At 40.7% G+C, this 11,586-nt stretch overlaps 1 protein-coding gene across 1 annotated transcript; it reads left to right on the forward strand.

The window, feature by feature from the left end:
* Window positions 1–2,647: 2,647 nt before the first annotated feature.
* On the forward strand, window positions 2,648–10,836 carry pck2 (phosphoenolpyruvate carboxykinase 2, mitochondrial). Its single transcript, XM_004080957.3, has 11 exons — window positions 2,648–2,679; window positions 6,156–6,362; window positions 6,439–6,623; window positions 7,610–7,680; window positions 7,808–7,943; window positions 8,014–8,201; window positions 8,283–8,445; window positions 8,523–8,738; window positions 9,183–9,320; window positions 9,502–9,597; window positions 9,698–10,836. The coding sequence occupies exons 1-11, from the start codon at window positions 2,648–2,650 to the stop codon at window positions 10,165–10,167; spliced, it is 1,902 nt and encodes a 633-aa protein (XP_004081005.1). The 3' UTR covers window positions 10,168–10,836.
* The last annotated feature ends 750 nt before the right edge of the window (window positions 10,837–11,586 follow it).

The following is an 11,586-nucleotide window of genomic DNA, read 5'->3' on the forward strand; positions in this document are numbered from 1 at the left end:
GCGGTAAGCTCTAACTGGCACCATAGGGATTTGTTTTTATTTGAATAATTTACTCTACAGTTCTGGGAAAGAGTAGTTGGAGAAAAGGAACCTTAGTTTGAAAACATAAAAATTCATAATTACCCTGCCACAAGAAATCTTGTTCCAGAACAAGCCCACATCACCAATCCTCCACCACCATGCTTGATAGTGGCTTTATAGTAGCCTTGTAAAGGCTTTGATTTGTTTGAACTGTTGTCCGTTTGATTATTTCTTCTCAAGAACTCTGTCTGGCTCTTGGGGTGCCATGACTCATAATCATTTATAATCATTATGTGTACGTGTTGTGCATGTTCTCCTGGAGTGACAACTGCTGACTCTGCAGGCATTATCACCAAAGAGATGGGTGAAGTTTAACTCAGAGCTTTCGACGGTCAAATCTTCATCCGCTCCCACTCTGCAGTTCTTTTTCTCTTCAAAACGATCCCCAGAACAATGCCAGCTCTCCCCATCCCTATATTGCCTATCAAGAAAAAAATAAAGGGTCACATTGGCACAGATAAAACAAAGAAAACAGGAAATTAATTAGGAGCTGTTAAACACATTTTATAGGCCTGTAAGACTTTGAAGCGCCAAAAAAAGCAGCCAACCCTCTGTCACTGATTCAACAGGCTTATCAGCACTGTGACAACAATTACAAAAACAATGTTCACCTGGAAAACTGTCTATAAAGTGTCAGGCAGCATTCCAAAAACTTCTTACTTTATCAAACAAACAATAACATTTCAATTATTCAGGGTTTGATGTTTTAAATAAAAATCACAAATCTCATAGAGATTATTATTTTCTTATTTAATCAATGGAAGGGCAGTTTTCAGTTAAAGTGTTTCAGAATTTTGGCAATAAAAGTTGGTTACTTTTACTGTAGGTTCTTTTTTGTGTAATATTTACTACAGTTTCCTTTTCTGCTCTATTTATTTCATTGTCACCTGTTTTGGATGCATGTTGCAAGGAAGCTCCTATCACGCAGTTAAATCCAGATGACTCCCATTCATGATTCTTATAGGACACCAATGAACCGAATGAGAATGTTATATTGGACATTAAGGGGAATAAAAAATGGGCACACATGGAAATATGTTCAGAAAAAGTCAAAAAAAGGTAAACAGACTAAACTTACAGTTAAATCTATGCCATAAAATGTCACTCTTGATGTGTCTGTGCAACCCTGAAGATTGCTTTGGTGAGCTCACTTAAAAACTGAAAGTGCAGTTTGACAGACGCTGTTTCCAGAAAGCCTTGCAGGTTGGTCTGACAAAATTTTTACATTGTTAACAGCTCTCACAAAAAACTGTTTCATTTAATTAATCTATTAAAAATACAGCAAAATTTCGTATCCACAAATGTTTACCTTTTCAAGCAATAAATCAAGCTCAGCATGTCTTTATTATTCCCTTTTTTTTAATCCATGCATTTCATGATTTTTGTAATGAGTTTGATAAATCTGTGTGAATTCTTTATTGCTTTGACCACAATGCTTGAAATCAAGCAAACAGTCAAATGTAAATTTTAATCTAAAAAAACATTTTCAATCTCTTGTTAATTCGAATTAAAGCTATAATCTGTGAAATTTTCTTTAGACTGTAAAGCTGTCCAGACTTGTGATATATTAGAATTTGTTGGGCTTGTGGATCTATAGTTTAAAGTTTGTTTGTTTTTTACATTTTTTATATGTATTCTATTTGGTATTTGTTGTTATTATCATTGAGACGGTTTGTTACTGCTATTTCTTGTATTAATATTTCTTCCTCGTTAATGTTTGTTTGTTTGATTTGTTAATGTATATTTGAACATTGACATTATAGGGAAAAAAACAAATGAGGCAGCTGAGGCAAAAATCCAAACTTATTTTAAAACTAGCATTTTTTAAATAAATTGCATGTGAGTAAGCTTTTTTCTCACTTTTTGGGGAGTTGTTTGAACTGATGCCTGTAAATTAACTATTATAAATTTGAGTTGTAAAAGCTACAGCTTTTATTTTAATTTAGCCATAAATTCAATGTGAAAGTAAAGCAGGATAACAAATATATTTATTTTTACACTTAATTTTTCCTTTTTTAAACTAGATTTTTTTAAAATAGTGTTTTAGAAAAAGAAACACGACAAAACAACAAATAATGTGTGAGTTGTAGTGTTAAAATGAAGTTAAAGTTGAAAAATAACAAGAAAAGAACTGTATTTGTTTTATTTTAAGAATATGTTACATTTATAAAGACAAAGCGAATAGAAAATATTTAGTTCAGTGAGTTTTTTGTTTTTTGTTTTGCTTTGTGTGTTCTCCGGAATCCATTTCCGCGTTTTGGTCCCGACTTCCGGTTTCCTTTCGGCCAGATGTGAGCTCCGTCCCGGCATCTGCATGGTGACGTGAGCAGACGCAAACGCAGAGGCGGAGGCAGCCTTTGAACTTTAGCCCATAAAGCCGTGCGTGCGCTGCGTGCGGGGTCCTCCGTCCGCTGGAGCTGTGGAGCGGGGCCAGGGCAGCATCTAGTTGACTGGATCCAAAGTGCAAGGTCCCCTTTGGAGCACAGATATGAGCCTGGAGCAGCTTGTTACTGACAGCAGAGACCTCTTTCATTTTTACACTTTTTGTTGAGTTGTTCCACCAAAGATGTCGTGCCTTCTATTAGGAGTTATAAGGAGGTGAGTTATCACACATGTTTATGTTTGGAATCAAGTGGAAATTCAAATTATTTAGTAAAAATGCTCTCAATGTAGCTTTTGTTTTCAATTTCAGAGTTGTTCTTTTATTTTTAGTTTGAACACTGAGGGTGTGTGTGTTTTGTGTGTCTGCCGTTGTGTTAACTTGTACTAGAAACTTGTCAAACTTGACTTCCAGTATCCCTAAACTATATATCCTCCTGTTGACTATTTAATTGAAATCAGCTCAGATTTCAAAATAAAGGTCCAATTTAATTTTGCAACCACCGCCCTTCTGGTTTTATGTTGATGCCATGAAGTTGTTGCATGGATTTTTATGCCTATACTTTTCTGCACACACGTGTCTGAAGTCTTAGGTGGGTCTCTACGTTTTGTTTGCTTTCTGCCTGAGGGATTGTTCATTGCTGGAGTTGTCACTGAATGTCCCGGCGCATGTGCTTGTGTGTGCTCTCCGTGTGTGCTCACCTCACCATGACGCGTGCATGGCAGCACAGGTAGACTCTGTCCCAGACGAGCAGGATGTGTCGGGGAGTGTTTGCACTGAGGACCTGTGTTGTGTTAGGATTGGCTCACTGACTTGGAGGTGTGTTTTAAGATCAACTTTTCTCATCTGACAGATGCCTTTAGGCGTGTGCACTGTGACGTGGCCGCTGCTGAATAATAGCATTCCGGTTGCCTTGACAGCATATAGGAAGAGGAAAAACAGCAAAGCTGAGAAAAAGCAGTAGGAAGCCCACTGGCCTTGTCTTCATCACGTCTTAAATCAGCAGCAGTGCATCTTTCTCCTTAATCCTGATTCAACCCGTCCCTTTCCTAATCCCAGTAATACTGAGCACCACCCTGCTGGTTATGCTCAAACGTGACAGTCTGGGGTTTGGGGGGTTTGACTGATTTATTTCATGTGGTAAAAGCAGACCGATTCATGGAAACGAAGAATCGTGTCACGGGACAGAGGACACAAACACTTTCTTCATAACGTATGAGGGGCAAAGGTCAGCTAGAATGACATGCGTACCACAAACACGGCATCACAAACGCAGAGTCGGAAACATTTACCAGTTTTTATAAATGTATTTTTTGAATTTTTTTTTTTCAAAAAATAAAAAAATAATTTATGGTTTCGATCCCTTTAAAAGCTTCCCTCTTAACTATGAAAAAAAAATCATGGACTGTATATTAGAACTGGACCGAGTGAGTGTGACGCCACCCTTGGAACAATTCAGTTGCCATTTTTTTATGATATGGAAGTTGCCAGACAATGTCACGAAGCAGTCAATGTTTCTGTGGCAACCACTCTCACCAATCAGGAATGAGCTTGTTGGAAATCCACACCCCTACCACTTGAAAGAAGGCTACATCAAATCTGTCAATCAAACAGTTTGAATGTTCGACATGAGGCCACCTACTTTTATTAAGGCATCTGATTGGCCAATTTGAATAACTTGCACTAAAGAAAACGCATCTTGAAAAACAAATAGGATTAGCAACAAAAAGGTAGTAAAAGCAGTTAAAAAAGGGTAGTAGATGAAGAACAGTTAATTTGACGAATAGAATGACTGAGTGACGGCTGTTGATTTCTCTATAGAAGTCTAGGAGAAGGGATTTTGGCTTTTGGAACCAGAGGGTACTTCCTGTTCAGAATGTGAGAGGGGAGGAGTCACTCATTCCAGTTATCACACACAGCCAATGGAAAACTCCAAGTCAATTCTTAAAAACTTTATTGACCATCGCCTGAAACAAACATGCTTTGTAATATTTGTTATATGTCATAAAATTTTTAGTTGATATTCAATAAAGTAAAAAAATGAGTGTTTTGAGTTTCAATTTTAAGCATTTCTTTTTGTCATGTTAGTTTTTTTTTCTTAGATTATTGTGTTTTTATCACTTTATTATTTAGTAGATTTTTTTATGGCATTCTGTAGGGTCCATGAGACGACAGCAGTGAGACTCTTTCATAATTTTCTTCTATTTTCTGCTTCATTTCTTTGCTAAGGTCAATAAATGATTCTCCACTCCACAAACTAAGTTCATTTATAGTTTCCTGGAATGAAATAAAGCCTCCACCTCTAGTGAAACAGCTCAGCAACTATTGGAACGATTTATGGCCCAATACTAGAGAAAGTCACTTATCTGTTAATTTCACCACAGTGGAGTCCAAAGGAAAGTCATGTAAACACATGCTGACATGCTAAAGGTAGGTGCACACAACTCATTGTCATGTCAGCACTTTCATTGTGAGTGATTGTGTGCTGACGTCAGCGTTTAAAGCCTTCCACAGCTGTGGGCAGTCACAGACTGTACTCGTTTGCCTCACATGAGGCAGAAACCCCACTTGGGTCAGAACTTCTATTTAGTTTTTGACAGCAAAAGTAACTCACTGTAAGCTGTTTTCTGAACGTGCTGCCGGTTACAAATTCACTGGTACTTTCAGACCAGATTTACGCGTTTACATGAGTGAATATGATTTACGTGTAATTGCAAATTCCGATTACCTGACAACAAAGTCCGGTTTCGAACAAAATTGTTGTGGTTGCTTAGATGAAAGCTAAAGTCCAAACATTCTGCACTCAAATTTGAAGCCATCCCAGAGTTGTCAGATGTTGCAGTTTCTCAAGTGACCACCAAATTCTGGTTTCAGAAGGGAGCGGATTCTTAATTTTGTTTTGTAAACCAGCTGTTTGCAGTATGTAAGAGCTCAGATTTTTATTGGTGTTTATTGGTGTAATATGTCCATTAGGCCTGCACGATAAATCACACATTTGTCGTTATCGCAAAATCAAGCTGTGCAATACGCATATCGCAGAAGACGGCGAATGTAGCAATAAATGGTAACCTTAAATGTGCTAAAACAAACGAAAAATATAAATCTATTTATGTTTGACCAACCTGATGGAGCTCTTTATTGTTAGATGTTCACCTCCTATGTAGACAAGGGTTATTTGGAGTTTAATTTTTAAACTGTTGTGGTGAAATGGAAATTGTGTGTTTTTGGTTGTTTTGCTATTTGTTCATGTACCGCAGGTTATATCATCATTGCAATATTGATCACTAATATCGCATATCGTGAGTTTTCCTCATATCGTGCAGCCCTAATGTCAAATTCCAGGCTTAACCTCCCACAGCTCCCGCATGGCACATTGAGGCGTCTGGCAGTTGCTTGCGTGCCACACCCGCACACGTCTGTGCTTACAAGTAAACACAGCAACAGCTCTTTGACTGGTGTTTCTACAATATTACATGGATGGCATTAGCTCAGCATCCTGCAGGCTTCCCAGCATGCAAAGAAATCTTCATGGTGCTTTGCATACGGCTCTCCTCCTGTACTGTGTGATTTTTCCTTACTTTTAGATTATGGGGTATGTTTTGTTGGAGAGGGAAATCCGAAAACACACACAGATGCTGTCTAATCTTGGTTTGAACGTTAAAATCTGTAAGACTTTGTTTTCCTCGTCTCTCAGGCAGGGAAGTGTCGGGGTAAATGTTCGATCCTTGGCCTCCATTCCCTCACTACCGCCAGCGGTGGCGGATTTTGTGAAGGGAGCTGCGGACGAGTGCAAACCCGCCAATGTCCACGTGGTGACCGGCACCCCGGAGGAAACGGCCAACATCCTGGCAGGTTTGGAGCGGGACGGCATGGTCAAGAGGCTTCCCAAATATGAAAACTGGTGAGTCTGGTTGGTTTGAGCAGCACGTCTGCAACCCCATTTTCTGCACCGCACTGACGGTTTCTCTGCTCGGCAGCTGGCTTGCGCGCACAGACCCAAAGGACGTGGCCAGAGTCGAGAGCAAGACCGTAATCGTGACCAAGAACCAGCGAGACACTGTCCCAATTCCTGCTGGGGGGGTGAAGAGCCAGCTGGGGAGCTGGATGAGTGAGTCGGACTGGGAAAGAGCCAGACGGGACCGTTTTCCCGGCAGCATGGCAGGTACTCTGACAAGATGCCACTCGTGTGTCATGACTCTGTAAAAAGATTTAAAGGGTTAACTGATTAAACTTGACAAAGATGAGACATCACTACGAATAAAAATGTTTAAGAAGAGGGAAAAAAGGTAAATAAAAACCCATTTGTGTCCCTCCAAGACTTCTTTGAAAGTGACTCAGCATAAAAAGGGAGATGTGACGGAAAGGCTGTCAGAGATAAATATTTCCTTTCAGGCTCGTTTAATAATGTGTAGGTGTGTAAAACTTGTTTTTCTAAAGTGCGATTCATGGCATACCTTGAGTCTTTCACTGTTAACCTGTTTTGGTTGAGTGCTCTTCATATGGAACAAACTGTTCCCAAATCAGCTAAAAGTACAGCAACACAAAAACTAAACCAACTTGTCTTGAACAAACAGAATTGCCTGTTGGGGAAAAAAAAGCATAAAGTATTGTTTTAACACTAAACAGATTCTTCTTAGTTATGGGTGATGGGAAAGGGAGGTGGGGTTGCTACGTGCCAATGGTCCCACCCACAACTCAGAGGTGATTTTTCAATAAACTACTGGCGCTCTGGAGAAACTATGTCCTAGAAAATGAGGTTTTATTATTTTGGCTAAAATAGTATAATCATAATTAAAACAACACTTTAAAAACTGATCAAAAGATGATCAAACTGGGACTTAAATCCAAAGAAACTTAGTATAACTGAAACCTCTTGGTTACCTGAAACATCTCCATTCAAAGTAATAAAAATGACAGATTAAGCAGCCCTGTGACCTCAAAAGGATACAGAAGGTTAAGAAAATAGATGCATGGATGGAAATGCATTACTGTATTTTTTGACAATTTCATATATTCATATATATGGGAGCATGCTCCCATACTTTAAAACTGATATTAGACACAATTCATTGCAAACTTTTTATTTGGCCTTTAAAAAAAAAAAGAAATGTTAAAAAGAAATTGGGTTAAGCTGCTGTTTACTTTCAGGTCGGACCATGTATGTGATTCCCTTCAGCATGGGCCCTGTAGGCTCCACGCTCAGTAAATATGGTGTACAGGTAACTGCAGTCAATGTCAAACTTTCAGAGTTGCTGTTCTGTGTTTGTAATTAGAAATCTGTTGTTTTTTTATGTTGGTTGTCCTCTGAATGTCTGAACTTTGTGGTGAACTTCTCGTGTTTGCCAGGTGACAGACTCGCCGTATGTGGTGGCCAGTATGGGCATCATGACACGAATGGGAAGTCCGGTTCTGCAGAAACTTACAGAGGGTGTGGAGTTTGTCCGCTGCCAGCACTCAGTGGGTCGGCCTTTACCTCTCACAGGTAGATTCCCTCATCCTGATTGGAAATCATGTTTCCCTTTAAACACTCATCCTCTCCTCCTGCCTTCCAGCTCCTCTCAACAACTCGTGGCCCTGTAACCCAGAGAAGGTGTTGATATCACACCTGCCAGACACCAGGCAGATCCTGTCCTTCGGCAGCGGCTACGGAGGCAACTCTCTGCTTGGGAAGAAGTGCTTTGCCCTCCGCATTGCCTCCCGTATCGCTAAGGATGAGGGCTGGCTGGCTGAGCATATGCTGGTGAGATATACAGTAAAACTGGGAGGTTGTGAAAGCTGATGCATCTCTGTACGCCACACAATGTCATCTGTGTCCTCTCAGATCCTGGGCATCACCAACCCTCAGGGGGTAAAGCGATACGTAGCGGCGGCTTTTCCCAGCGCCTGTGGAAAAACCAACTTGGCCATGATGAAGCCGTCTCTACCCGGCTGGAAGGTGGAGTGTGTGGGCGACGACATCGCCTGGATGAAGTTTGACAGTCAAGGTGACAGCTGAGCTCCCGCAGCAGCTCCTGAACTCAGCACATGGGGGCTTCAGACAGCACTGTCCTCCTCTCTGCAGGTAAGCTGCGGGCCATCAACCCGGAAAACGGCTTCTTTGGCGTGGCTCCGGGCACCTCTAACAAGACCAACCCCTACGCCATGGCGACCATCGTCAAGAACACAGTGTTCACCAATGTGGGTGAGACCAGTGACGGGGGAGTTTGGTGGGAGGGACTCGACCCCCCTCCTGCAGGGATCACACTGACAGACTGGCATGGAAAAAGCTGGAAGCCAGGTAACACCAGGATGACATCACTTCCTGTTCAAACCAAAACAATAAAACATTTAAAATTATTATTATTTCTTCCAGATGTTAAATATTCAGTTATTGGATTAATATTAGTCAAAAAAGTCTGTTTTCCTCTAATAAATATTTTGCTTTTTTTAAACACTGAGAAAGGAAGCTAAAGTCCCATTTTGATCATCTTTTGATCTATTTTAAAGGTGTTTCTTTTAAACATGAATTGGCAGATTTATGCCAAAAAACAAAACAAACAAAAAAACAGATTGTTTTCTTGGACATTGTTGCAGTAGGTATTTAGAAATTAATCTCTGATTTGTCTGTCTTTATATTTGTCCTCCATCATTAGAAAAATGCCACAAGAACATGTTAAAAACATCAAAAACCCGATTTTAATCTGAGAAGGTCTTTAACAATAAAACCTTTGTTTGTACGCAGGGAGCTCAACACCTTGTGCTCACCCCAACTCACGTTTCTGTGCCCCCGCTGGGCAGTGTCCCATCATCGACCCTCAGTGGGAGAGCGAGGAGGGGGTTCCCATCGACGCCATCATCTTCGGTGGCAGGAGGCCAGAAGGTTCACATCCCTCTGATTCCTGATACAGAAAGCAGATTGATGTGTTTGATCTAAACCTTAGTTTCTTTGGGCTTCTTTAAGCCAAAAACAGCAGGAAAAGAATGTTTTTTTCTTCTTCTTTCATATTTTTTGAAGATTTTTCCAAATCTGATTTTCTCGTGCTAAATGTTGATGTTTCCAGGAGTTCCTTTGGTTTATGAGTCTTTCAACTGGCAGCATGGGGTTTTTGTTGGAGCTGCAATGAGGTCAGAGGCCACAGCAGCTGCAGAGCACAAAGGTGAGGAACTCTTTCGCGTCATTTCTATATTTAACGACAAACTTTTAAGGTGCTCAAAGGCTTGGGGCTCATTCTTTGAGGTTGACTTCTTTCCCTCCAGGTAAGATGATCATGCACGACCCCTTTGCCATGCGGCCGTTCTTCGGCTACAACTTCGGGGACTACCTCACTCACTGGCTGAGCATGCAGAGCCGAAAGGCCCCCACTCAGCTGCCGAGGATCTTCCACGTCAACTGGTTCAGGAAGGACCCGGCAACCGGAGCCTTCCTCTGGCCCGGATTTGGTGAAAACGCCCGAGTCCTGGAGTGGATCTTCAAGCGCTGCGGCAGAGAGCGGGAGGACGAGGCGGCAAAGAAAAGCATCATCGGCTGGCTGCCACAGGAGGGCGCCATCAACACCGAGGGTCTGGGCAGCAAGGTGGATATGGGGGCCCTGTTTGACGTGCCTAAGTCTTTCTGGCAGAAAGAGACCAAGGAGCTGCAAGCGTACTTCACCCAGCAAGTTGGAGCAGATCTGCCCGCTCAGATGAAGGCTGAGCTGAAGGCGCTGGAGGACAGAGTCCACAAATAAAGGAAACTGACAGGAAACTGGATTCAGGTCATCCTGACTCCTGGTCGGAGCCTCTGATCGGGTTCACATACACAGGGAATTCTGAAAAAAGGTTTGTAGTAGAGCAACTTTTTGGGCAAAAATTGTGCTGAATCAGGGAAAAGCAGAAAAGCATTTCGGGTCATCTCTGTACACGCAGACAGTCAGAATTCTACCCGAAGGGAAATTTATTGGGGAAACAATGCAGCTACAACACTTTTTGGAGTCTTCACTTTGCATTATTGTCTCAATACTTGAACTGGAGCTGACTTGATAAGCTGAAGATTCAACTCATCATGAAGTTTAAGTGCCTTTTAGAATTTAACAATCCCGCTTCCGGGCGGCTCGACTTCTAAGGCTGAAGCCCAAAGCGCTGCAGTGCAATAAACCAACATAAAGGTTTTACGGTGATGAATTCCAACGCTAAATCCTCTGATGTTACCACGGTGACGAGACATCTGTCAGAAATTCATTACAGAAGCTTAAGAAATTATTTATACAACGACCTCTGTAACATTTGTGATTCAACCGTCTGATTTTAGCTGATGTTTACACACACAATGTGAAATGCTGAACCAAATCTGCCCCTGAGGTTCTCAGGTGTTTTCATAACGTTTTTACCAGTGCAAAGAATAAACCATTTTAAATGTGGGTGTTGTGGTGTCTTCATTTCTGAAATTACAAATAGAACTGAGAGCTGAGTGAATATTTTTGGCAATAATTCAGTTTTTTAGGACCAAAACTTGGTCCTAAAAGTAATTAGAAGCTTAAGACTAAAAGGACAGAAAAATGTATAAGAGAAAGTGGTAAAATGCAGAAGCTGCTGGCAGGAAAAACAATGACAGCCAAAAGTTCCTAAAAAAAATCACAAAATGAAGGTTCAGAGAGCATGTGGGATCCTTTTTTTAAATTAAGTTAAAATCCTAAGAACGAAAAACAACCAATCAGTTTTTGTAAACCTTTTTTTGGTGATATATAATTGTTATTTTGTAATTTAGGATGACATTTGAAACTTTTTTTGCGTTGGAAATTAAATTATTGTAACAATGGTTACTCCGGTTATTATTGTGAAAACTAGGGGAAAAATACGTTTATAAACATGTTTCTAAGAAACTATGCATCATTTTAAAAGCTCTCTAATTTAGCTTTTCCGTATTGACAACAATCGTCAACTATAGGAGGGAAAGTGAGCCTCCTGCTCACAACTTCCTAAGCTGATCCAAAAATCCATGACCAGAAGTCATAAACACTGTTTTTGAGGAAATTTCTCAATGTTTTTAAAACATAGATCTGTTTCAGGTTTTAACATCAGGAATTAAACAGAAATGATTACTTAAAAAATAATTCAGTTTGGTGAGGAGAATGGGCACGATTGCACAGGAGGAGGAGGGACAAAGACGA

The sequence above is a fragment of the Oryzias latipes genome, chromosome 20, assembly GCF_002234675.1.
Source record: "Oryzias latipes chromosome 20, ASM223467v1".
In the NCBI taxonomy this organism is placed as follows: Eukaryota; Metazoa; Chordata; class Actinopteri; order Beloniformes; family Adrianichthyidae; genus Oryzias; species Oryzias latipes.

Coding starts and splice junctions, on each gene's coding strand:
- pck2 (XM_004080957.3), top strand. CDS start 2,648: ATGTCGTGCCTTCTATTAGGAGTTATAAGGAG. Junction 7,944..8,013: donor TCGGCCTTTACCTCTCACAG/GTAGATTCCCTC, acceptor CCTGCCTTCCAG/CTCCTCTCAACAACTCGTGG. Junction 8,202..8,282: donor GGCTGGCTGAGCATATGCTG/GTGAGATATACA, acceptor GTGTCCTCTCAG/ATCCTGGGCATCACCAACCC.